The 26,116-nt window shown below is 43.2% G+C and overlaps 3 protein-coding genes across 5 annotated transcripts; 1 reads left to right on the top strand and 2 right to left on the bottom strand.

The window, feature by feature from the left end:
* Window positions 1-56: 56 nt before the first annotated feature.
* On the bottom strand, window positions 57-11,559 carry zgc:64106 (uncharacterized protein LOC393348 homolog). The gene is made up of 6 exons (XM_047026347.1): window positions 11,028-11,559; window positions 9,794-10,033; window positions 8,666-8,755; window positions 6,579-6,767; window positions 2,369-2,478; window positions 57-872 (listed from the first exon to the last, which is right to left on the bottom strand). The coding sequence occupies exons 1-6, from the start codon at window positions 11,188-11,190 to the stop codon at window positions 693-695; spliced, it is 972 nt and encodes a 323-aa protein (XP_046882303.1). The 5' UTR covers window positions 11,191-11,559; the 3' UTR covers window positions 57-692.
* A 7,009-nt stretch (window positions 11,560-18,568) lies between these two features.
* aqp7 (aquaporin 7) lies at window positions 18,569-22,223 on the top strand. The gene is made up of 6 exons (XM_047026304.1): window positions 18,569-18,863; window positions 20,035-20,161; window positions 20,379-20,516; window positions 20,705-20,823; window positions 21,207-21,424; window positions 21,659-22,223. Exons 1-6 carry the CDS (start codon window positions 18,726-18,728, stop codon window positions 21,843-21,845), a joined length of 927 nt encoding a protein of 308 aa, XP_046882260.1. The 5' UTR covers window positions 18,569-18,725; the 3' UTR covers window positions 21,846-22,223.
* Window positions 22,224-22,513: 290 nt separating this feature from the next.
* tpgs2 (tubulin polyglutamylase complex subunit 2) lies at window positions 22,514-26,100 on the bottom strand. Of its 3 annotated transcripts, none has more exons than XM_047026307.1 (7): window positions 25,878-26,100; window positions 25,597-25,698; window positions 25,142-25,229; window positions 24,815-24,952; window positions 24,605-24,718; window positions 24,180-24,343; window positions 22,514-22,941 (listed from the first exon to the last, which is right to left on the bottom strand). In XM_047026307.1, exons 2-7 carry the CDS (start codon window positions 25,603-25,605, stop codon window positions 22,711-22,713), a joined length of 744 nt encoding a protein of 247 aa, XP_046882263.1. In that variant the 5' UTR covers window positions 25,606-25,698; window positions 25,878-26,100; the 3' UTR covers window positions 22,514-22,710. The 3 variants fall into 3 exon arrangements, with proteins under 3 accessions (XP_046882263.1, XP_046882261.1, XP_046882262.1); XM_047026305.1 differs by having other exon boundaries at window positions 25,619-25,698; window positions 25,878-26,084; XM_047026306.1 differs by having other exon boundaries at window positions 22,514-22,938; window positions 25,619-25,698; window positions 25,878-26,084.
* Between the last annotated feature and the right edge of the window lie 16 nt (window positions 26,101-26,116).

Below are 26,116 nucleotides of genomic sequence, written 5' to 3'. Positions count from 1 at the left end.
AGTAAAGTAAGATCAAGACCGACATTTTTGTTGAATTGAATCCAACCATTTACTGAACTTGAAGAGTAAGTGAGTGTTCTGTAGTGTTGTAGTTTCAGGAGATACTGCACTGACTCCATGACCAACACATTAAAAGAAGGCAGATAATTTGCAGTGAATATAATACACGCATCAGTATTTTACAAATTGGACCAATTGATGATGCAGATAACTTTAATTAAAGTAATATTTGGTATATTTCACCATCAATTGTCACTAAGCAATAGGAACATGTATCAAGAGGATATGTTTAACGATATACAACACGTTACACATCTGCCACAGGTATACAACATTATGTAAATATGCATAAAACGTAATGCTCAACCAGAATCTTAGGGAGACATGTTCCAATTGATATTTACTGCAATTTTAAAACAGAATCTCAATTATAGTTATGAACTACCGTCTGTAGTTATTAAGAAGTTCTATCCCCTATGCCCAGATGATCAAATTCAAATAGCAAGTAGTCACAATGAAACGAAACAAACAAAAAAAAGTTTTGGTATATTGAAACAATAAAGCATTTTGCTCTTCAAATACTTTCAAATTGGTATTATACACATACGTGGGCTTCCAAAGTAAAATGTCCATCTTAAACTATTAGAAAATCAAATGCTAACTTTGGTAGCCAGATTTAATGGTTGTTTTGTTCAGAGTTTGGATGTCAATCTTTCGCAGTACTCGAAGGCCTTTGCAGCAATGGCTGAGTCTCTGGCTAAGGGAGCAGGGAGAACCATAGAGCAATCACTGTCAAAGTATTTTCCGGAGATGCCCTCCGTTTCCTCAGCGACGGCACAGTAGATGGTACTGACTGCACCCTCCTCAGAGGACTGTGTAGGGAAAAGATAAGACATGGTGATGATGGTTATAGGTGGATATGGTTTGATAGGCAAGGTACACACATTCATGCAAGCAGATCTAGACCTCCGCCTGACATTTGTGTACATGGAAGTAAAACACACTAACAACAGGAGACTTGTGGCCTAGGGCTCTGTATGCCTCAGTGTTATGGCCACATGTTAATGTATTTCTGTCTGTGTCCGTATGGTTGTGTGCCGTGTGTTGTCTTCCTTCTGTTTCTCCCATCACTCTCATGGCTACATTCAGGTGTCAATCTGTGATTGGCTATCAACTCAATTCCTGTCACCAGCGCAACTGCTTCCAGCCAATCAACTGTTCATCTGTCTTCATTTAAACCTCACCTGTTTTCTGTTCTTGAGTCTCTCGTTTGTGCTTGTAGTCAACTCAGTTCTTTGTTTGTGCTTCCAGTTTCTAGACTATTCTGTTTTGAGATTTTGTCTGTGTTATTTGTATCGTCCTCTTGTCAATTGTTTATGGCAATACACGTTATTGTTCTTTTCGTTGGTTTTTGTTCATTCACACAAGAGCTTTGGAATAGGTAAGCTGCCCATGGGCATATATCCATCATGTAGCAAACTTGTTTATAATAACTAGGTAAGGAACAAGTGCCACCTCATGTGTTTAGTATAGGGACATATGGTTGGTTAGGTAATTTGGACACTTTTATTGATTGCTTTTCTTTGGCACCATTCATTGTTCCATTGTTCCCCTGTGATGTTTGTTGTAATATTAATATAACTTTTTATTTATATCATCATGTTACTTATCTACGTATTGACCTTTACTCCTTGTTGGGCCAGATGGTTGTAACACTTGGCAAAGGCATTTAGAATTCCCTGTAGATCTTCTGCGGAGTGTGCTGCGAATGGAGTTGTTCGTGGAGTTGGCATGCAACATCATTACCCTGTGGACCTAAGGATGTCTGTTTAAGAGATTTGTGTGTCATTCAAGTACTAGTGGTTTGCAACTTCAGGGTCTATCACACCAAACTCTATATATGTGATGTCCCATCTCCCCTTATTTATGCACGACAGCTTCTGTGTTCCATTCCTTTTCTTGCTAAGATAAGATCTTGGAAATGTTTTCCAGAGGTAACTGGCAGGGTAAATCTACTCCAGACTTTGTCACGGTTCAAGTTCATCCTTATACAGCATGGAAATATAAAGTTTCTTATGTGGTGTGGGACTAACATGTGGTATTGTTTAGATTTGTGCAGCTGGTATGCTGAGGGATTTGGGTTAACTCATAGTGTTCTGCGGCTTTTGTGTTCCACTCATGATATATATGGATTACTGTGTCAGTTACACTTAGTAATGGACTGTTTATCACATACCCCTAGTGTTTCATTACATTTCATATTGTAATAACTGGTTATTAAAACAACAGTTTTAATAGATGATAACCATCGTCAACCATTCATAACATGTGTATAACAAAGATTACGTGTAGAATTTCTGGTGCTTACCTTGAAAAAAAAGATTCCAATGAGGTTGAAGAGTGTTCGGACCAGGAAGTTATAATGTCTCATCACCTCTGTCTTAATCACACCAGGGTGAAGGGAGTTGGCTGTCACCCCTAGCATACAGAGAAAAAGAGAGGGAGACATCATTTCTTGCATGTTCATAAATAAAGTGAAATGATTGGCCAAAGGCAGAGACACGTGTCTTATAAAAGGTTAAAGGTAGTATGTTATAGGATGTGTTAGCTAATGAGGCCCTCCGTGCCAGTGGCATGTCAAATGATGAAGTGGCTGGCTACTTTACAGCCAATGATGTACCACCACGGTGAGATGGGCCTTCCTCTGTGGCCTATTTTGTGAATCATTCAAACTCGACCTGGAGGAAAACATAAAAGTTCTGGGACTGCTGTATCCTTAATATAAAATGTAATTTATAATGTTATCTATTGTAGCTTTAAAGAGTCTTGCCTAGATATTGGATATCTTGAGGGCTATGTAGGGTTGGCTGCTTGTCTGTCTTTGTGTTTTGTATTGCAGATGCACAGCAGGTGTGGTCAGGTCGTCGTTTATTGGGAACACCTGGGCCTGGTGCTACTATAAGAGCGCACCATACATGTTCATGGCGGAGAGGGTGGAAACTCTTCTAACTATGCTCCATGCTCCTCAACTTCACCGTTATCAACAATTTTGGTAGTTTCACAGAAATGCTATCTAATGCTCTTGCTAACTTTGCTTCATCTTCTTGTGTCACCTTCTGTTCATTGTCATGGTTTCTGAGCCGACCATGAAAAATTGGGGCTCATCTGGGATTGTTTTCTTTTGGGTGTTTTGTTTGTGTGTATTTAATTGGTTATCCACTTTGTTTTGGAACCAGTCCGGGTGCTGTTGATTGTGAGTTTCCCTGGCAATTTAAGTGGATGGACCAATCAGTGACGAGGTTGGAAGGTCTGCCTTGTTCGTGGGTATAAGCGTTAAGTGAAGACCAGTTTGACCGAAGGACGGTGAGTGTTGACATGCTGCTGGTGTGTAATTATTTTGGAGCAAAAACATTTTTCACCTTGTCGGCGTAGCAGCGTTGCTCCTTTGAGATTCGCGGGTTTCCTTTTTTTTTAGTGTTGAGGTGAATGCAGTTAGAGCTTTGTCTAGGGAGCATGTCCATAGCTGTGGGGTGGTTGCCAGTGCCTGGTAGATTCTCCATACTACCGGTCTATAGTGCATAAGTACCCACCGTAAGTAACAACATGAAGACCAGGGATGAGTTGGTCTAATTCTGGTTGGCCAGATAGAGGGGACTCTCCTGTTTTGTCATTTTTACATCCAGCATGTTGACTACTGCGTTCAATTGGCCCAGGGTTTGTAAAATGGCTCAAGTTAAGAAGAATGACAGTGTGTACTGACTGGGCATGCACAGGACGCATATTCATCTTACCGGTAGTCTGTGATGGATTATTTGAGTAATGCGTCAGTGAAAGCAGCTGTTCTTAAGGTTTCTGAAATGGATTCCAAGGCTTATCACCAGCAGTTAAACAATTGTAGGACTGTCTGTCCTCCACTTCTGAGTTTTCACTTAATTTGCTGAATACTTTTAATCGGTGCACAGTTCCTGATGTTGAAACCTTTGATTTGTGTAATCTTTGTTTTGGAACAGTTCAAAATACAACTCTTAGATACTCATACCATAACGTAAAATCTGTAGCATTAGCTGCTTCAGTGGTGAGTGTGGTTTTGGTCCTACCTTGTTTTCAAGTGCATGAGAGGGTGCCTTGTGATGATGCTTGTTTGTCATCATAAAACACTTATCATAATGAGTGTTTTGTTTCCCTGACAGGACGCAGTCAGAAGGTGACAGTTACAATCCTGTGAGACACAGGCGCATCGGGTTCCTTTATCCTGGCATCAGTTCTGATTTGTCAGGGGAGACTCATACTGGTGATTCAGCTCTAGTTCTGGGTATGGGTTTGTCTGTCTTGTCTGCTACGATGCACAGGCTGAATCTCTTTTCAGATCTGCTGCATGCGGATTTGTGCATTGCAGTGTGCCTGTCTTTACCGGTGGAAAGAGTCCATGTGTTTAACAGTGAACCAGATGAGCGTGAGAGTGACTTCCAGGATGCGTGTCTAGCATGCGTTGTGCCATGTGCTGGGGCTTGCACTGGTGGTGAACTAGATAAATAAGTGTGATGGAAGAACCATGTGTGTACTTGTTTGACTTTCTGTTTCATGTGCATAGCTGGTAGCGAAACAGCAGTCAGATCCCTCCATTAAGTGGCTGTTGGAGAACAGGGTCCCTATTGCAGAGGTGAATAAAAAGGGGCATGGCTATTTCCTTGACAGTGGTGTGCTGGTGAGGAAATGGTTGCCTTATAGTGAGGTTGGTGTGAGAAATCTAATTGCGGTACCAAACACATTTCGCAACTTTGGTTTTGCGGCTGTCTCATGAGCAGCCATGTCATCTGGAGGTCAGGAAGACAATGACCGTATTTCACTGTACTTCTGTTGGCCTCTGCTAAAAAGGAACTGTCAGGATACACCAGAACCTGCCACACATGTTGAATAACTGGCAAGCCAAACCAGGTTAAGCCTGCCCCATTGCACCCAATATCTGACATTGGTGAACCATTTGAGCAAGTCATTAACTGTGTTGGACCTCTACCTCCATCTAGGTTGGGAGCAAAGTATCATTTAACTGTCTTGTCAGGCCACCAAACACCAAGCTGCATATCCCCTGCGGTCAATAACAACCAGGTCTGTGGTTAATGCACTCTCGCAAATTATTTCCATCTTTAGGCATTCCCAGCGTTGTTCAAAGTGATCTAAAGGTTCTAACTTTCACTGCCGTGCACATCTGCACAACATTGGGCAGGGAATGGGAGGAAGGATTGCTGTGGGCAGCCGGGGAGCTAACCCAGGGGAGCACCAGATTTAGCCCCAATTACTTGGTATTTACACATTCTGTAAGTGGTCCTCTGGCAGGGTTGAGGGACTATTTATAACCCCATCTGGCCTTTCAGCTTGTGAAACACACTAGCATTGTTCCAACATTTGATGAACATGGTTGGTGATTTGCAAGGTTGTGCTGTCTATTTGGATGATGTGGTGGTCTACAGTGCCAGTTGTTACAAACATGTTGCGCGTTTATTGCTTGAACATTTGGCTGCTGCATGACTGATGACAAAGTGCAGCCAAGGTGCTGGCTGTGCAGTCGTTTCCTTTGCCCATAACAAAAAAGGAGCTAATGTTGTTCTTGGGGATGGTAGACTACTACTTCAGTTTCTGAAGGAACTTTTCCTTTGTTGTTGCTCCCCTTCTAGGAAAATTGACAAATATCAGCTTAATTACTCAGAGTTCGAAAAGGAGACTTTGACTTTCCTGACCACAACTCTCTTACATGCCCAGATCAAAGATTAATTAGGTCGTCTCTGATGTCGCAGTGTTGTTGTTTGGACAAGCCACATTTAGTGGTTCAGATAATATGGTTGCGTACGTGCTGTTATGCACCCCTGTGGTTTAATTTGACCTGTGGTGTTTCTCTCCTCTTCCTCATGCAGGATCCTGGTGCTGGGATTGGGGGAGAGTGTTGCCTAAATGAATTTGTTCTGGTTCCTACTTGCACTTGGTTTTTAGGGGGGAGAAAGACTTTTTCCATGGTGGAGAGAGGGGAGCTCTTCTCCATGTGCTTCACACTCCCCAACTTCATCATTGTTTGACATTTTTTGTTATAATAAATTAATGCAATTTCTTGCCTTTACCTCCTGTTATTTATCATAGTTTCTGAGCCAACCATGACAATGGGACTGCCAAAAACAACTGTTTACCCTTATATTTTACACTAGCATGACAGCTAATGCTGACCAGAGCTGACCGGGAAGTGCATGGGGTGTCATACAGAAACATCTAGTGCTACTTTCTCATTGCACGCAGTTCAGCAAGTTCATAAATGAGTAAAATTGTGTAATTCTGTGGTTTCCAGTTACTGACACAGCATCTAACACACAGGAACCATGAATCACATGGGAGAACTACATTTCCAGCTAGTTATGGCATGGTTTCATGACCTGGATACACAGTTGGGTACTCAGATACTCAAATCAACTACCTGGATTTGTTGTGGAGTTTAAAAGGTGAGTTCTAACCTTTAATTAAACTGTTGGGCAAGATAAACAATTGCCTTTTTCAGTGTGGGAAGTATGTATTGTAAAAAGTTGAACCAGGCCTACCACTGCCTTGCAGCCTTCGTGCAAGCTCATTGGTCCACAGGACATTGTGCAGTTTGGTGTGATTGTACACGCTGTCCATGAAGTAGGTGAGGTTGTCGCCGTGAAAGTGGGAGAAGTCCACCTTGCCTCTCCAGTGGTTCACTGATGCCACGTTGACAATGCGTGCTGGTGCCGAGTGCTTCATAAGGTCTGTGTGAGAGAGAAGATGATGTACTGTACATGTCTTGTAGCAGTAAAACCTCGTATAAAGTTTTTGCTATGCAAGTGGACACTTTATTTAAGACATAAACAAAAGTACCTATTTTATAGCCTAGTTAAACGTCTGAAACAAAATAAAAATGTGATTTTTTCAACCATAAAACTACTCACACAGTGAATAACAAATGTACACATTCTAGAATCCCCTTTTCCAACCTTTCAGTTTGAAATGAGAATGCATAAAATACATCAACTTTCTCACACATCTACATACGTTCCCAAATGCTCAAGTAAAAACATGTATCAAATGTATCACTTGAATCAACGATTAACTGGATCAATTCCCCTGACTTGTTTTCCTTTCACATTCCACATGGAAATTAACCAGGAGAAACCAGTTAGTGGCAGGTCAATCAATTTGTACTTAGAAACAGGTTTAGAAACACTGTAAACGATACTGTTGAGGCATTGGTTCCCATCACTGGCATGCCTTTACTGATGGTATGGTTGTGAGCTCCAGGAATCGCATGACATGTTAGCATCCTGAAAAATGTTGGCTAAAAAACACCCTACATACAACGGTTATGAAAGTATTCATTCTCCTTCACTTTTAGGAAATGTTATCGTGTTGTAGATTTAATTGTTTGGAAGAAGACCGTAATCATAATATATATTGGGGGGACATATCCCCACCTCATATTCAAATCTGGTCAAATGTCCCCCTCAACATATTGGTATAAAAATATAAATGTGCTACGCCACGACAGGCAACCACGCACAATGTCTGAAATGGATCATACATTTTTTTTATTTGGACCCCCCAATGTTGACTCAATGGCTACGGCCTTGGTTTGGAAAGCACACTTTAATGTAAATCTGACATATGCAGCTAGTTATTCACACACCCCAGTGATCACCCAGATGAAGGTTAGTTTTAAAGTTACCAACAGTTTAATGTTAAACTAACAGTTTGCTAATGATAATTGTTTCCTAATTTAGTTCCTTGGCGTTTGATAATGAAGTGCCTATTTTACATCAGTGACAAACAAGTAATTCATAAGAAGATAATTGATGGCACCGTCATTCATAGCAACTAGTTTCTATGTAATTCGCAATTTGACTATTAATCTGAAATATAATACTAAATTATGCGTCAGTCATTCATGCAATATTATGCAAAATCATGATCCTATTACATAGCTATTTCAATTAGGGTACAATCATTTAGCAATTCATTATTTATTAACAATCATTGGATACCTATTTGGAAGTCGAAAACATACATTTGAGCACTTTGTCAACAATTCTTCAACATCAATATATTTAGATTTTGCCTGTCTGTGCAGGTTTTATAGTATTTTTTTGGGGGGGGGAACGATTAGCTGAGTTGATAATGTAGGAAACAGCAGACCATTTTAGGCTACATAATTGTTTGCATAAATGTACCAAAACATTGTCAATTCGGTCAAAATAATAAAAAAGCAATTTTATGATGTGCCTAGATAGTTAGACTGAACAAGTACTTTTGAGAATTTCAATTGTGATATGAGAAATGTAGGCACTAAAGCCACTGAGGAAAAACTGTTTTTATGGGCTGCATCACAGGCGATGTGTCCTATCTATGATTCCAGATATCTGTGTGTATGTGCATCCCCAACTGCATGTCTGGCACTGTGCACTAGTTTTTATGATGTCACCATGTAGTTGTCACACAGTATTTTTTTAATACAAAACACAAAAGAATTTGGATACAAAATATTCAGATATTTCCATCAAACTGTATACTATTTTGTACTAATTATATATTTGAAATACATGTATCATAAATATACTAAATAAGTGGAGTCTAATGGCAAAGCTATGTACAGAGGAGGACCTTGGGGTCTTACCTAGAAGAAGATTGGTGAGGAGGAAGGGGCCCACATGGTTGGTGGCAAAAGACGCTTCAAGGCCATCTTTCGTGATTGCTTTGGGCAAGCCTGCATGTTTAGACACAATGACAAGAGTAAGACATGATAATAAAACGGTTGTGCTCACTGTTAACAGCAAAACAAAGTTCACATTTACTAAACCACCCTAAACTACTCTCCAAACTGTGTAGAAATTTGTGAAAGGTTTTGTTTTTGTTTTCTTATAGGTAAATGCTGTTCTCCCACCCTGACTGGGGACATGTGATGGTGCAAATAAGATAAATTGTGGGCGACTTAAGGTACTAAAGGGTATGACCCCCGCCCCCACACGCACACATAAACATGTCTCTGTAATCATGAAAACGTCAAGCTGATTTTAGGTGATGCATTCTGGTTGATAAAAGGCTTACTTAATAGAAATCCAAAAGTACAAAATGAACAGTGTTATCTTTAGATCACATGAGTATGCACCAGACAATAAGATAGTAATACATTAAATAAATAAAAATCAGCAGCAGATGATCTAGACATTCATGGTGGGAAACTTAAGATCTTGTATCAGTATAGGCTTAGTATTAGCTCATTGTTATAATTTCCACTCAACAGCCTTGTCAGAACCTGAGATAAGTAGCTGTAATCTCTGATAAAGTCTAGTTGACTCTGAGTCAGAAAGACCTTGCAGAGAACAAGTTGCTTATGTACTTTATGGGAAACCAACGGACAAACAATCACACACTATTAGCACAGTTCCAGATGGTTTGAAAGGTGAACATATTTTCTAGCCTAGTGTGCACGTGTGTGCTAAGATGGCCCCGGGACAGACTATGGCTTCTACTGTGCATCCCAGCCTTCCCCCAACAAAGGGCACACTTTAAAACCACATGATCAGAACCAGCCTGGGCTAAAGCGTTTCCTCCATCCTCTTTTCCATGGTCCTTCCGTTTTAATTACATCAAGGTTAAGTACGCAGCTGTCCACTTCAAGCTGAGAGGAGAATTGAGATGCAGCCCTTGTCTTCCTTGAATGGGTTTTCGTATTTCCTAATTATGAAAAGAAACGTCAAGAGTCATCTGTCAGTGTTCTCTAGTTGTCCTCCCTGACGCTCACCTGAGACCCCTGCATTGTTGACCAGAATGTGGAGGTCTTTCTCCTCCTGGAGGACCCCCTCCGCAAACGTCCTCACTGAGTCCAGACACGACGTGTCCACCAGGCGCAGGTGAACATTGCCGTTTCCGCTGAGCTTCCGGATGTCATCCCGTGCGGCTGTTCCACGTGCCTCGTTCCGGCATGCCAAGATGACCTTTGCCCCACGCCGTGCAAAGTCCAAGGCGATGAACTTCCCAATACCTGATAAGGGTAAGAGGGGGGGGGGGGGGGGGTGTGCATGCATGTTTGCGTGAGTGTGTAAGTGAGTGAGCAAATATATTATAAAGAGAGGGATAGCAAGAGAAGGAGTGAGTGTATTTAGAATGTTTAACAAGGTCATAGTGAGAGAGAAATAATGAGATAGATAAGGCAGAGTGGGAGAAAGAGAGGTGGGATTTTGTTATAAAGGAGATCAATAGAACAAGAACTATAAGTAGTGGCTTTCACATGAGTCTGTAAGCATTTAGACATCTTGAGTAAAGGTTGCACAGAGTCAAAGTCCATTGTAATGCCAGAGAGGTTTTGCCACTAAAGCCACACAGAAGCTTTGAAAAAACTTATAAAACAAGAATGGAATACAAATATACGAGATGTGTTGAAAGATCAGCGACAGTAACTTTATGTGAAAAAAAAAGTCAGAGCACTAAGCACTTCCCGTTAGCCTGGTTCTTTTCCTTAGAACATGCACCCACAGCTGGAGCAGATCAAGTGTAATGACATCACATGAAATAACCCCCCTTTTTCCGTTAGCAATAAGGAGAGAATAACTGAAGGATTGTTTATGTTCGCAGAAAAGGGAACCAATATATGCGGCAAACACTCATTTATCTATCTCTCTATTTGTTGCCCTGTACTTCAATCATTATGTGTAAACATGTACTTTACTTGACTATTAGGATGGGATATTCTCTCAAAAGTGTTCTGTGGTTAAGGCATACCCATCATTTAGTGGCATATTTGTTTATGTGTAGATGTAAACCTGTAATAGCCTACTTGTCTCACATGAGGCATGATGTTTTTATTGCAGTTTTTCAACCAGTATGCAAACACTAATAGTCTACATATTGCTGTTGATTGATTACATTTCATTTAGTAATCATGTGCCAAATTTGACTAAGGATACGACAACAAGTGTGAATACATTTTGACCACTATATTCATTATGAACATAATATGTGGGATTGTAGTTCTGTACCTGTGTTAGCGCCAGTGACAATAGCCGTCTTCCCTTTCAGTTGCACTGGACAGGCACGCGGGTCCCACGATCCTCTCCTCTGTGACCGCACTATAAGCCCGAAAATCACCGTCGATACAGCCCATAATGGGTTCGAAAAAATATCGTTCCAAATCGAAGACATAGAAAAATCCACAAAACCCTAATATTTAGGCCCTTAGGATCCTTAGCTAAATCAAATCCTTTTAAACCGTCTAAATTGACCGAAATGTATGACGCTCTATTCCGAGTCTCTCACTACATACTGCTGCGTAAATCGCAGGCGTAATTTATTTCCGACGTGGGAAGTGGAAAAAAGTTTAAATGTAAAATTCAAAGTCTATTTTCTACGTTTGTTATATTTACATACAAACACTACAATAACGTTTGAGGTTATCACCGTTACACTTAATGTGGAAATTATTTCTCAGTGCCATTATGAATCATTTAGGAGTGCATTGCAGTTCATGATGTGAAACATGACTCCCTAATCACTGACATATTTATATTTCGTAAAACAATACACTTTAAAAAAAGTTAAAGCACTTGTTCCGGGAGTACAACGGTACTTACGAAATATTTATTGGATCAGATGTTAGGTTATTTCCTCCAGGAACACAATAACACTTATTGAGGGACTTGTTGCACTTGGTTAGTTGTAACTGATTGAACTACTTGTGCTTGCTGTGAAATATATTATTGTTGCTTGCTTTCCTCCAGGTACACTCTAGCACTTTCGAGGTTCATGTTTTTAATTGTAATGTGTTTAACTCTCATTGTTTATGATCATTGTTGACATTTGCGTATACCTATGTACTTTTTGTAAAGGAAGACGCTTTTATTTAGCAGCTGCTTTTTATTAAATTTTTTTTGCACTCTTATTTTGAGTGGTTGCCCCTTGGGCGACGTTTAGGATATTCAGGGGTTACAAAAATGTTATTTTGTGCCTGAAGCAATTAAATGTAACAAATACAATATATTCTTTACCCCACCATCTTATGTATTTTGTGTTTGTATTAAGTGTTGTCTATATATATGAAGCACCATGACAGTCTGAACTAATTGCCCCATGGGGATAAATAAAACTCTAAACTTAAACGTAATTTTTCTCAGTAATGTTTGTCAATCCACTGAGTCAGTCTTATTTCTTTACTCCGATTTTACACTATAGGCTATTCTAGTGTAGTCCCAGTGGGATTGGCAACCTGGTTAATAGACTGATTAGCTGCCATACTAACAAAATAACAAATGTGGAGTGAAAGTAACTCAATGAACATTTCCCAATTGATGAAGAGGTATTTTTAAGACTGCAACAGAACACTCAGGGTTTTAGATTATACATTTAAACTTGAATGAATAACTTGTTCTAAAGTGAATTTACAAGACAAAAGTGAGGGAAACTATATGCTCTCATGTGCATTCATTTGTACATAATACAATTGACTACAGATGATACTTTAGAATTTTGCTTTAATAGTTTGTCCTTTCTCCCTTGGAAATGTTTCCTCCTGTCTAGTAAGTTACCATCTACTGAACACTACATGGTTGTGCTTGGGTTTTGGAGCCCTGTGCAGCACTCAGTAAGTGTTTTTGATGATGCATAATCCACTATCTGAACAAATATTTTACACATATTGTAATGACCATGACTATGGTCGTATGAACGAGTCAAGACGACTTGGATGTCCACAGTTATCTTTCTTTATTTGTACAACTGGACTGTTGTTCTGGCCACAGCCCACGCCGCTTAACTAGCACGCTAGCAACGAACAGTCAATCAAACACGTCTTCTCACTCTTCAAGCCAAAACACGAGAGCGATATCAAGACAGTCGCTCTGATTTATAACTTCTCAACCCCGCGAGATTACCCAACATCCCCCCCAACCTTACTGTCTCCCCTGAACTCTGAATGCATGAAAACAGTAACTACAACACAGGGTTGTTACATAGCCCCCCCCTTTCTAACCCTAGCCCCTAGGGTTACAAAGAAAAACCCTTAAAACGACCTGGGGGTCGCGTCTGTCTCTTGGGCCTCCCTGTGGTTCCCACCAGCGAAGCCCCTGACCCCTCATCTGGCCCAATGTCATTTTCAGCCCCCGCATAGGCAGCCCCCCTCCCAGGCTCAGGTTGCGTTAGAGTCTCTAGGTTGGCCTGGTCTTGTGGGCGCACAGTGGAGTCCTCGTTCCAACAGCCCCCGCAGACGCAGCCCCCTCCCCGGGCTCAGGTTGCGTTAGAGTCTCTGAGTTAGACTGTTCCTGTGGGCACACAACAGGGTCCTCAACCCCCTTTACCACTGTTCCCCTCCCTCTGTACAGAGCTACCCGGTCCCGGTGTACCACCACCTTCCTCCGCCGTGGTGGAACTTCAACACGGTACGTTACCTCCCCCACCCTTTCCAACACCCGACAGGGTCCCACCCAGGCACTGTCCAGCTTCGGGCATCGCCCCTTCTTGTGCATGGGATTGTGAAACCACACGCACTCACCCGCCCCAAAGTGCCTTCCTTTAGCGTGTGAGTCATAGTGGCGCTTTTGACGCACTCTCAAGTTGCTCTCTTGCAAAGTTGTGTGCCACTTCCAACCTGTTCTGCAGGCGATGAGCGTAATTCGGGGCAGGCGCGATCACGTCCTCGTCATCTGGGGGGCGGCCAAACATCAGTTCGGCTGGAGTGCGCAACTCCCGACCTAACATTAGTAGTGCTGGGGAGCAAGAGGTCCTGAACTGCCGACCTACACGCCATGAGAATGAACGGCAAGTGAGTGTCCCAGTCTCTCTGGTGTTTTGAGGTCACAATGGCCAGCTGCTGCCCTAATGTCTTGTTAAACCTCTCAACCAACCCGTCGCTTTGAGGCCGCAGCGGGGTAGTGCACGTTTTTTCTACCCCTAGTCGTTTACACAGCTCCGCGAACGTCCAAGTTCCTACCCTGGTCGCTGTGAATAGACTGTGACGCCCCAAATCGACTGATTATTCCCCCCACCAATGCATCCGCCACTGTGTCTGCCTCCTGATCCGGAAGGACGTAAGCCTCTGGCCATTTGGTGAAGTAGTCCATAGCAGTTAGAATCCACCTGTTACCACTGTCTGTGACTGGAAACGGTCCCACTATGTCTACCCCCAGTCTCTCCATGGGCTCCCCTACTGGGAACTGTTGTAGGAGAGCGTGCGACTGGCCCGGCGGTCCTTTCTTAGCTGCACACTGATCGCACTGCCTGCAAAAGTCCTCCACGTCCCTCCTGTGCCTGGCCCAGTAGAAGCCCTGACGCATGCGTTTCAACGTCTTGGAAACCCCAAAATTTCCCGCGCCTACTCCCCCACTTTCTCCTGCAGTTGTAGGCACCACTACCTGCCATGTGATTTGCCCCGAAGCTGGCTTTTTCCACCCCCTCTGGAGCACTCCCTCTGCCACTCTAAGAACTGCAAATTTAGCCCACAGCCCTTTTGTGGTAGGGGATAGAGGAGCTACCTCCCCCCATAGGGGTCGCCTCTTCTCCTCCACCCACTGCAGAACGGGACGCAGCTCAGTGTCCTCCTCCTGGTTGCGTCTCCACTCCCCGGTGCCCACAGTCGCTAGTGCCCTGTACTCTGTCCCCCAGCTGACTGACCGTGGCAGTGACCCCTCCTCCCTGCACAGCTCCCTTTCTCGCTCCACCCGTTTGTCACAGTAACCACAGCCGTCCTCTGCACGCGGCCGTCGGGACAGAGCATCTGCATTGCTGCGGCGGAGACCTGCTCTGTGCTCCACCTTGAAGACGTACGGCTGCAGCTCCTCCAGCCAGCGGGCGATCTGACCCTCAGGCTCCTTGAAGGAGAGAAGCCACTGCAGGGCTGAGTGATCCGTCCGGACCAAGAAAGGCAGGCCCCCCAGGTAGTACCTGAAGTGGCGTACTGCTGCAACAACGGCCAACAGCTCCCTCCTGGTCACACAGTAGCGTTTCTCGCTTTATCAAATGTTCTGCTGTAGTAAGCCACTACATGTTCTCCATTCGGACCCTGTTGAGCCAGCACAGCCCCCAAGCCCTCATTGCTCGCATCCGTGTCCAGGATGAATGGGCGTTTTGGGTCTGGGGCAGCCAGGACAGGGGCCTCCGCCAGGGCGTGTTTGAGAGCCTCAAATGCACGCTGGTGTCCCTCAGTCCACTGGAAAGGTGTGTCCCTTTTTAGGTGGTGATTTAAAGGAGCTGCTATCCCAGCAAACCCCTTCACAAACCTGCGATAGTAGGATGCCAGCCCCAGGAAGTTCTTAACTTATTTTTTCTCTTTTGGGACTGGGCACCCCCTCACAGCCTCCACTTTGTTTGGCACCGTGCCAATGCCCTCACCCCCCAACAGATGACCCAGGAAGACCACCTCCATCTGCACAAAATGGCACTTTTCAGGGTGTAACCTTAGCCCCGCCCCCGCGATCCTCTCTAACACCCGCCTAAGTGCCCCCAGGGCCCCCTCGAATGATGTTCCGTGCACCAAGATGTCGTCCAAGTATACGACACACTCGTGTCCAGGGACATCGGCCAACACTCTGTCTATCAGCCTCTCAAAGGTGGCAGGGGCGTTACAGAGGCCGAAGCAAAGCACCTTGAACTGCCAATGCCCTTTGTCCGTGGAGAAGGCTGTCTTTTCTCATGCCCCTGGTGAGAGGGGTACCTGCCAGTAGCCACTGCGCAGGTTGAGGGAGGAAAACCACTCGTTGATCCTTGGTAGGGGGTAAGAGTCCTTTGTGGTAACAGCATTTAGGCCCCTGTAGTCAACACAGAACCTGAGTTTACCCCCTTTCTTAGGCACCATCACAACTGGTGCAGACCAAGGGCTATCTGATGGTTCAATGAAATCAGCCCGCAACATGTCCACAATAGCTGTATCCGCTGCTTCTCTCCGGTCCAGGGGAATACGACGGGGCCGAATTTTAATAGGGCGGGCGTCTCCAGTATCTATCTCGTGCTGAGCTAGGTGTGTCTGCCCTACCTCATCTTCTCCCCAAGCAAAGCTGTGTCTGAATTCCAACAGCAGCTCCTTTAACTGCGTCTGTTGTCCCTCATCCAGGCCCTGGCGGTTTTTTAGCCACACAGCCTCGACGGCGTCGATTGCCTCCTCCCCTCCTTCGCTGGGCAGAGATGGTGGGAGGACCAGGGTGTTTACAGCCACTGGGCTATCCATGCCTGTGCTATCATGGGGAGTGAATGGTGTTTTTGCTGGAGACAGCTGCTGGGGTGGCACACTAACCAACGGGACAGCTGGGACGACTGGTCTAGTCTCCCCTAGCTTGGCTGAAGATGGAGGTGCAGTCCTGCCCCCCACCAGGCCCCCCAAAGGTGCCATCCCCACTGTGTGTACCCTCGACAGCTTCAAGGTGCCTAAAGCTAAATCCAACTGGGCCCCACATTTTTTCAAAAAGTCCATTCCCAGTATACATAAGTCCTGCACCGCTGCCACCCACACTGGACACCCCACAGTTTTTCCTCCCACATTCACAGACAGCTGACACTTTCCCAACATGGGGGCTAACTCACCCGTGACAGTTCGCAGCTGGACGGGAGTTTGCTCCACCCGTACCCCAGCCGGAAGTATGCCTGGTCTCACTAGGGTCACTGTAGAGCCTGTGTCGACCAAGGCTAAACATTCTACCCCCTCTACTTTGACACAGACATTGCAGAAGTCTCCCACGGTAGTGCGTCCCACCACAGCTACTGGACTAGGGGATGTGGGGACAGCCATGACAGGTGGTAGCAAGTCTCCATCCCTTTGGCCGCACAGCTGGGTGTCTCCTCTCCTTACTGTGGGTTCGGGGGTTGATGGGTGGGCCAGCGCTGCCCCCTGTGCGAGAACCTGTTGTCATTTCCCTGGCGACGGGAGGATTTGTCACACTCTCTCCAAATGTGGCCAGGCTGGCCACAACCCCAGCAGACAAAGGGCCCTGCTCAATGACGAGTGAAGCAGCCTTGACCAAACTGCCCAACTCGTCCATCCACTCTGGCTTGGCCATCCCGGGTGCCCAGACTGCGAAGTGCCACGATTGCCTGCGATCTGCAACAATCGTTTCGGCATCTGGTCAAAGTTATTCACGAGATGAAATAAAAAATCGAAAGGACATCTTTAACACCTCCCTGGAGGCATGCCATGTGCCAGTGTGACGGTATGTAACGGACGTGGCCACGCTCCGTCACTGCAAGGCGTCGTTCGCCACTCGCTGGGCTCGAACACACGACCTCTGACTTGCCAAGCGCGACCACTACCAGCTATGCCAAAGAAAAGCTAGCTATTCGTTGACGCGGGTAGCCCATTACATATCTGAGGAGTGAGTTTCACAGGTTCACACCCGTTACACCAGCCTGTCTCAAGTCCAAACTTGAAGTTTGAAACTGACAACCTGGTGACCTGGTGTAGCCAGAACAACTTAGAGCTCAATGCTCTTAAGACAGTGGATATGGTTGTGGACTTCAGGAAGAACACAGCCCCACTCACCCCCCTCACCCTGTGTGACTCCCCAGTCAACACTGTGGAGTCCTTCCGCTTCCTGGGCACCATCCTCTCCCAGGACCTCAATTGGGAATTGAACATCAGCTCCCTCACCAAAAAAGCACAACAGAGGATGTACATCCTACGGCAGCTGAAGAAATTCAACCTGCCAAAGACAATGATGGTGCACTTCTACACAGCCATCATTGAGTCAATCCTCACCTCTTCTATCAACATCTGGTACGCTGCTGCCACTGCCAAGGACAAGAGCAGGCTGCAGCGTATCATCCGTACGGCTGAGAAGGTGATCGGCTGCAATATGCCTTCCCTCGCGGATCTGCACACCTCGAGGTCCCTGAGGCGAGCGAGGAAGATTGTGGCCGACCCTCACCACCCTGGGCACTCCCTGTTCCAGCTACTCTCCTCCGGCAGAAGGCTGCGGTCCATCAAGACCAAAACCTCACACCACAAGAACAGTTTCTTACCATCCGCTGTTGGCCACTTTAACAAGGCCAAGGACTCACACTGACTTTAAATCACAATCTGCACAATGACACCCAGCACATTGCAATTTGCACTATTGTATCCTTTGTATTTGTATTTATTTGCACTCTGTATTTTTAGGTTAGATTGTAAATCATGGCTACTTAATTATAGTTTTTTAATTCTAAATCGCCTTAGTAGTAGCTAGACTTTGATACTTTTGTATAGTTAGTCCACATATTAAAGTTTCAAGATTCCTATATGTTTTAATGCACCTTCCTGCCAAAGTAAATTATTTGTCTGTGCAAACTTTCCTGGAGATTAAACCCCTTCGTACTCGTTCATTCAATTTTCGACCTATAACCCATGTTGAACTTTCAAAAACTACAATCAAATCTGAGATTTCTCATCGACAATCAGGCAAAATAGACTAATTTAGCCGTCTAGCTCCATAGACCCCCATTCATTTTGCACTGGCCCGCGATCACCCCTAGTGAAAGTTTGGTGGAACTGCAACCAAAAACAGGCTCTCCGTACACGGGCACCGGTTTCGCGCTCTGGCTTGCCTCACTGCGCCACTGAGCACTTTCCATAGAAATGAGTGGGGATGCCATCTTTAAAGAGCAGGCTTGCTGTGTCTACTTTAAAAGTCTATGGTGAAAACCTACTAACGCTTCTAGACGTGAAGGACATTTGGAAAAGGAAGATAGAAATAAGAAGACAACTGACATGCTAAATTGTAAGAATGAAAGACTTGCAGAGGGCACCAAAAGACGAAGGATCTGAAAAGCATGGGAGTCACAGAGCACCATGCAGGTTAAGGGTGAATAATATATTTGTTCGTGTGGGACTTGCAGAGACTCTCAGCACTTATGTCATGATGGTAAGACAATTCACCCCCCAGAAAGCATCTTAACACCAATTATACTACAATAATTCAGAAGCAAGCATTTATTCACATTTAATCTGCATTAATGTGTATACTATTTAAAAGTACACTGTTACATATTAAGTAACATATATCAATTTGTAATTTGGTATTTACTAGCCTACTTGTCAATGTGTGTCTCACAGACAGACGCCAATCAACACATTGATATTAATCTCAATATAGTGATTTTGGGAGTAATGGAACTTCAACAAAAAAAATTGTGCAATCGGATCAACAATTAGTTGATCTGTCAGATGACCTGAGAGTGTCAGATCCATGTCGCATGTTGACAGGGCTGCCAACATAAAAAAAAAACCTTGGAGTGAGATTTGGTGGGGCCAACCAATATGTTGGTGCGTACAAAGCAACCCCCCCCCCCCCCCCCCCCCCCCCCAGACGAGCCTTCACGGGTATTCGCATGTCTGTTGTTTCACTCCGTGTGCTTCGTCAATCACTGTCTACAACGTTAGCAGGACTACTTGGTTGGCGTTGCCTTCTCAGCGCGAGAAATACAAGGTGTGGCGTGAGAGCATGTGAAATGGTTGAAATGCGTGAGATGCGTTGGTGTTGGCAGCCTGTGTTGACCACCTGTTGATAGTTCTATTTCTAGTTTGAAAGAAATCCAAGACACTCACAAATCTACCAGACAATGCCCTCTTACTGTTAATTATTTTTGCTTTGAAAAGAGCCAAGATTAGTCTAGTTCTGATTTTCACTTTCTTTTGTGGCTTATTTTAGCACCAGTGTAAAATTGTGGCACATAGTTTGAGAATGGGAATGAGGTCATTTAATGCCCTATTAACCTACATAATCAAAAATAAAATATCCTCTTTCTCATTCTACATTACTGAGTGTCTGCTTTACAGTTTTTTCCTGTGTCAGTGTCATCAGGTGTTATCCACTGACTTTCAACAGAGGCTGTTTTAAACCTACTCAAAACAACTGAAGCATCAGTTTTAATTTATGACAGTTTAGTTGAGATGTAAGGCAAGTTAAACTCTGACTGACAGTCACAGTCTGGCTTTTAACTGAAGGACAGTACATTGCCCAAGCTACAATGTTTGTATTTTAATTGTAGGCTGCTCATGAAGTCAGTTTACTAACTTTGTGCACCTCATTCTAGGTATTTGGCTTGGGCTCTGTAGCACAGGTAGTGACAGGACAAGGAGCGTTCGGGGAATACCTCAGTATCAACTTGGGGTTTGGCCTGGGCGTGGCTATGGGAGTGCACATTGGCGGGAGGATCTCTGGTAGGAACTTCCACATACTTCGATTTGGGCCAAGGTTACACAGAAACAATGTTGGAACATTACTTAAGCTGATAAAAGTGAAACTACTATAATTTCAATCAGAGGGTATATTGTTAACACACTTTTGTGATACTAAGTTATAAGAATTGAGGTCTTATAACTATGTGACTTGAAACTAGTCCTTTATGTGTGTTTGACATGTTCTTCTGTCTCTTAGGAGCCCATATGAATGCAGCTGTATCATTTACCATGTGTTTATTTGGCCGACTCAGTTGGAAGATGCTGCCTCTGTACATCCTCACTCAGTTCATTGGTTCATTCTTAGCAGCTGGAACTGTTTATACTCTTTACTATGGTAAGAACAGCAGGAAGCAATTACTTACAATGACCCTGAATGTAAATCAAGTGGTGGATTTTGCCTATGTCTCGCTAATACTTACACTTTTTGTAACACTGTCTTGGAAACATTTCACACGTATTGCAACATGTTTTATTACTGTTGCTTTCTTTGTGCTTACTCCATCCACTTATTTTTTTCCCCAGATGCCATTTATCACTATTGTGAAGGGAATTTTACTGTCACTGGACCCAAAGCCACAGCGGGGATCTTTTCCACCTACCCAGCACATTATCTCTCATTACATGCTGGATTCCTTGACCAAGTGAGTGAAAGGACATTCTGTTGGCATTCTTTTTTAACAAGACTGAACCATGACTTTGAAGTCAAAGCTTTCTCTGGGCAAAACACTAGTAAAATACTTCTGAGTTCAAAATAGCTAGTTTAAAAATAACTAGTGTAAGAACTGAGAATAAGTTCTGCACATGAATCCCCCAAACATTTCCAGAATATGTACAGAATTGTAACTTATTTTAAATGTATATTTTGAAAAAGCAAGCATCTGAAAATAAACAAAAAAACACAAATAAATCTAATTTCTCATTTTAAATAACAGACAAAAGAGTACAGAACCAAGAATGCTACCCTGGGGCACCTCATATTGAATTGAACGGAAGTATTTTCTGTTTGTGGACGTGTGTTTTCCAGGTGTTGGGCACTGCCATGCTGTTGCTGTGTCTGATGGCTTTATTGGACCAGAAGAACCAGCCAGCTTCTTCCGGTGGAGAACCTATAGCAGTGGGGCTACTGGTACTCCTTGTAGGGATCTCCCTGGGCAGTAACAGTGGCTATGCCATCAACCCCACTAGGGACCTCGGGCCCAGAATCTTCACTGCGATTGCAGGTTGGGGGCAAGAAGTATTCAGGTTTGTACCTGAGGTGGATGCAAACGTTAGGAGCATTATACAATGTGTAGGCGTTCTGTAGTTTGTCTGTAACAAAAATGGTTTTCAAAATATACAGTATAATTTTTTTAATTTTCTGTCTAATTTAAGTTTTTCCAATATCCTTTTATATGCCTTCATTATTTGAATATTACTCTTTATCAAGCTTCTTTGATGCAGAATAAAAAGAAAACTCTTTATTTTTCCTTTGTACAGGGCGGGTAAGGGTTGGTGGTGGGTACCTGTTGTAGCCCCACTAGTGGGTGGAGTAATAGGTGCGGCCATCTACAAAGTGTTTGTGGAACTGCATCACCCTCCCAGCCATAACCAGAGGGAGCTAGTGGAACAGGAAGAGGCTGCCCCTCTGAAGCAGAAGAGCATTTGCACCGAAGTGTGTGTGTAAGATTTTGTTTAGTGTGTGTGAAGAAACAGAAGAATCCAGAAGAAACACTCCAAAACTAATGAAGGAACACAAACAACAGGAGAGAATGAGATTTAATGTCATTGACATATGTCCTGGCAATTCTCCTGTTTAAGCATTTTTTTGTCTTTGATCTAATGTTGCAGAAAGACCTAAAACAGTATGTAGTGAACCAACATTTCCCTTAAAGCACAGCAAAGACCGTTACTTAACTACAATATATGTATTACAGACGCAATGAATAAATCAAGAAGAGCAAATAATTTGGATTGTGTTGATGGGACTCGACCAATGATAATCCAATTCCCCAAGGCTACCTTACAAATCTGTGGGAGCTCATAGAAAAAAACATGTGCCAACGCTTGGCAAAGATCACAAGGCAAAAATCATTATAGAACAGGACAAAGCATTAGTGTCTCACCGCTTAAAGTTCATTGGATTAACATAGTCATATATAGACACATTCAAGATGAGAGTCAGACAGAGAGGCGATCCTCTGATCCTCAAGGTTTCCGATACACCACAGTAGCAGCATTACCAAAGAAAACAAATAATCTGAACCCAATCACCAGCATTGCCACAGATAAACACATATGCACACACAAACACGTACAATGGGTTAATATATAATAAATATGCAGGAAAAGAGAATACAAGCCCATCCTTTAGAGGACAACAACGACATATCTAACTGGAGTCTCTCTATTTGTTTTACTTTAAGGACTGGAAGCAGCAATGTCTTCTCTTATCACTGCTTTTGAAAAAAGCCACTCAGTGGCCACTTGCAAACATAAAAAGTCAGCATTAGCAATTTGTTGAGCCAAAGAAGGTACCATATTTTCATTGTTCATCGCTTAGTTCCACTGTGCCTCCCGGAACTCCCCTGTCCCTTGGTTGTAGTTCCAGTACCTCCTCCTACCCCTCCCTGGGTAGACTGCTTCTTCTTGGGGGGCGGGAGCTTGGTTTTGCCCTTGAAGGCCCTGATGGGGTCCAGCTTGTTGATGTGCGGCTCCCCAGCCGGGTCGGCTATATTGGGGTCACAGTGGAACGTGAGGGGCTGATAGAGAGCTGCCCACTGCTGTGAGTGAGAGAGACAGCGGTAGCATTGAACATTTGATTAGGATTAGGAAAGTGGGTAGTTTACATTCTAAAACTGGTTGTTCCCATCCTTGATTGTGATTGGCTATATCGCATTCCATGCCGTTGTAAAATCCAGCATAACCTCACAGGTTGTCCTCATAACATTTTTTAACATTCCAGATTACTGCGCATCGAATATTTCAAATTGAAAAAGACGGCAAAGGTGTCCATCTGGCTGTTGCGTGGCAACGATTTATGTAGGAACTATACTTTGTAGTAGCGGAAGAATGACTGTTTATTATTAAGCTATTTTGTTTCTAATAGTTTTTATTGATGAAACCATATCAAATATTTGTAGTAACAGTTTTAGAAAAGCAATACGCCCCAAGAGGCCGTGGTTTACGCTGATTTTAGAACAGGTAAGGGGGTTTTCGGCACTCCGCTTCGCGTCGTGACTAACAACTCCCCTTACCTGTTCTAAAATCAGCGTAAACCACGGCCTCTTGGGGCTTATTGCTTAAATAAGTCCATCACTACGAGATCTTTGTATTTGATGAGATAACTGGATATGATTATTTAGGATCTTGATATGACACAACTTTCTATGCACATGATGTCATTTTGTGTCTGATTATTTTCTATCATTTGACTCAATAACAATATAAAGAACCTTAAGACGATATATAATGTTGCCTCATAGCATACAATACATTTTTGGGTTATTGAAGTAAATGCAATTTTATTTTGAAATGAGGTAAGCTAGTTGTTTAACAACCCTTAAAGATTTTTACACAGATGTCCCTACAACATGTTTGCTTCAATGTATTTACAATCCCCAATACCGACTTTTTTCTTTACTTTTTAATAAAGGGTGTGTCATGTTTTTACCTTAAATAATTTACTGTTCTGTGGTTAAAGGGAATACTACTTTTCCATTGCGAATTATTTTTGGGGATTGATTTTAGAATACAAGTGGATATGGTCTGTAGTATTTCAATATATTTTTACAAAGTCACTTAATATGCTTTGGCCACAAGTGGTGGCATCAAGTGGTGAATCAAATGCAGTGAGATACATGGCATACAAAAAAGATTTAGCAAATTTGTACTCAAAATAAGTAGGGTGCAGGTATACAGATATCAAGGTAAGTTACAGGGTAGCTTCACTGAACGCAGATAGAGGGCTAAGGCAATTCCTAGGAAAGTAGCCAGATGGCTAAAGACCTCACTCTCATACCTTGGCCTGGGGGCTGAGTCCATAGGGTGTGAATGAGTACTGCCACTCAGGCAAGCCCAGGTGGGTGATCATAAGACGGTAGTAGGCAGTAAAGGTGGGTGTCATGTAATGCCAATACAGAGAGCGGTCCAGGAACCACACATCACATTGTTGGGCGACCACACCTGGAATCAATGTTAGGGTGGAGTCAAAACACAGTCTGTGATGCAGCCTGTAAATTCAATATTACAAAAAACTGAAATTCAAAATTACAATGGTACAGTATATACATGTTGGAAAGGCTGTATTTATATTATACTATTTATGATTATTCAATTAACACACCAGAGAAGTACTGAACTGCATTGTAAAAAATATAGGGGCTGTTGCATCTTTGAATATAATTTGCAGATGTGAAGATATCAGACCAGAAGATGACTATGTACCTTTTGTACAGTCTTTGTACACCAGACAGACTTTTCCATTTCCATTGCAGGGGTCAAGCTCAAAAATACGGCTTCTTGAATCAAAGCAAGGCTTCGCTAAACCACCATCTGGCTCTATGAATAAAAAAGCAAGGCCAAAGAGAGAAAGAGAGGGACTTTAAATCCTAGCTGTAAGATTAATCATAAATACAAACACAAAGCCTTTCTCACCTTCGGTTTCATCCTCTCCATAGTCCAAGTCGGCCAATGTGGGAGCACTAGGGAGGGAGAACAAAGACGACGACTGAGACAGTGGTTTTAGTTTGGTTATGCTGTTGACCACCATACAGCCCACAGGCACCGGCTCATCTGAAAGAAGGACAAAAACATCAGAAAGGAGAATATCTATGTGGCAGATATCTTTGTGCTGTGGTAGCTTTGCCTCTTACGTCCTTCAGAGGTCTTAAAATGCATGGCTATCATGTATTCACTTTCACAAATGTAAAGTTCTACCCGAAATTGTCTGAATTGGATAGAGTCTCTGCTGCTGAAACCTACTGTCCAGTTTGACACTCCATGTAAGAGTTAAGCCGTCTGTTGTCAGATAAAAGTCTCGGAAGTCCTCAGGAAGAGCACAATTGTTGTTCTGAAAGAAACATAAACACTGTCAATTCTTCATCACTTTGCATAATTTTGTCCTAGTATGCTCTACTACAAAACACACACAGTACACGTTGTAAGAGTTGTACACACATACTGAATTGTCACAATTCAGACTCCCATTAGGCTTAAAAGTATAACATTAACCGGAATTCTGGGGTGAATGAATGCATAAAACATTCAAAACTATTTACTATTTACTGTAAAAGGCCTAGCAATAGATTATTTGTGAGGATCTAAAACTACACGGTTGGCGTAAAGCCAAGCTAAATGTTTATGGAACAAATGTCAACTCCACACCTCACATATGCTGAATACGTTTATCGGGAATATACGTAATACTGAAATCTTACATCTCTCATTGAATTAGTGTACCTGTTCCCATGACAGCAGACTCCGCTTCTCCGCAGGCTCCCTCTCCACAAAACGGATGTCCATCACTCCAGGCATACTCTCTATCACAGTTAATGTATTTTTTGTTAACAATATACAACTGTGTTGTATGGACTATTGATAGCTGCGTAGCTTTAAAGGTAGCTAGGAGAACAAGCTTGTAAATGGTCAAAACAAGAATGCCAAAAGCAATTCTAGACAACTAGCTAGGCTAGTCTACCACTAAGGAGAGGATGCTTACCAAGCATTCGAGTGATACCCAGTGTCAGTCTTTCAGCAACAACTTTCAATGTTAATCCTTCTCGCGCTTCTTCCATTTCACTGAGGGAATATTGGGTCAGAGATATATATTATTGATGATATCAGTGACCAGTTAACTGTTGTTAGGTTTCTGCAGATGAAACTGGACGCTAGCCCGAGTAACACTTCGCTCACCACCAAAACATAGCTAACATACACCAACCAAGGGAAATGTAGTTT

The sequence above is a fragment of the Hypomesus transpacificus genome, chromosome 9, assembly GCF_021917145.1.
Source record: "Hypomesus transpacificus isolate Combined female chromosome 9, fHypTra1, whole genome shotgun sequence".
In the NCBI taxonomy this organism is placed as follows: Eukaryota; Metazoa; Chordata; class Actinopteri; order Osmeriformes; family Osmeridae; genus Hypomesus; species Hypomesus transpacificus.
The sequence above is the reverse complement of the archived record's forward strand: the minus strand, read 5'-3'. Positions and strand labels throughout refer to the sequence as shown.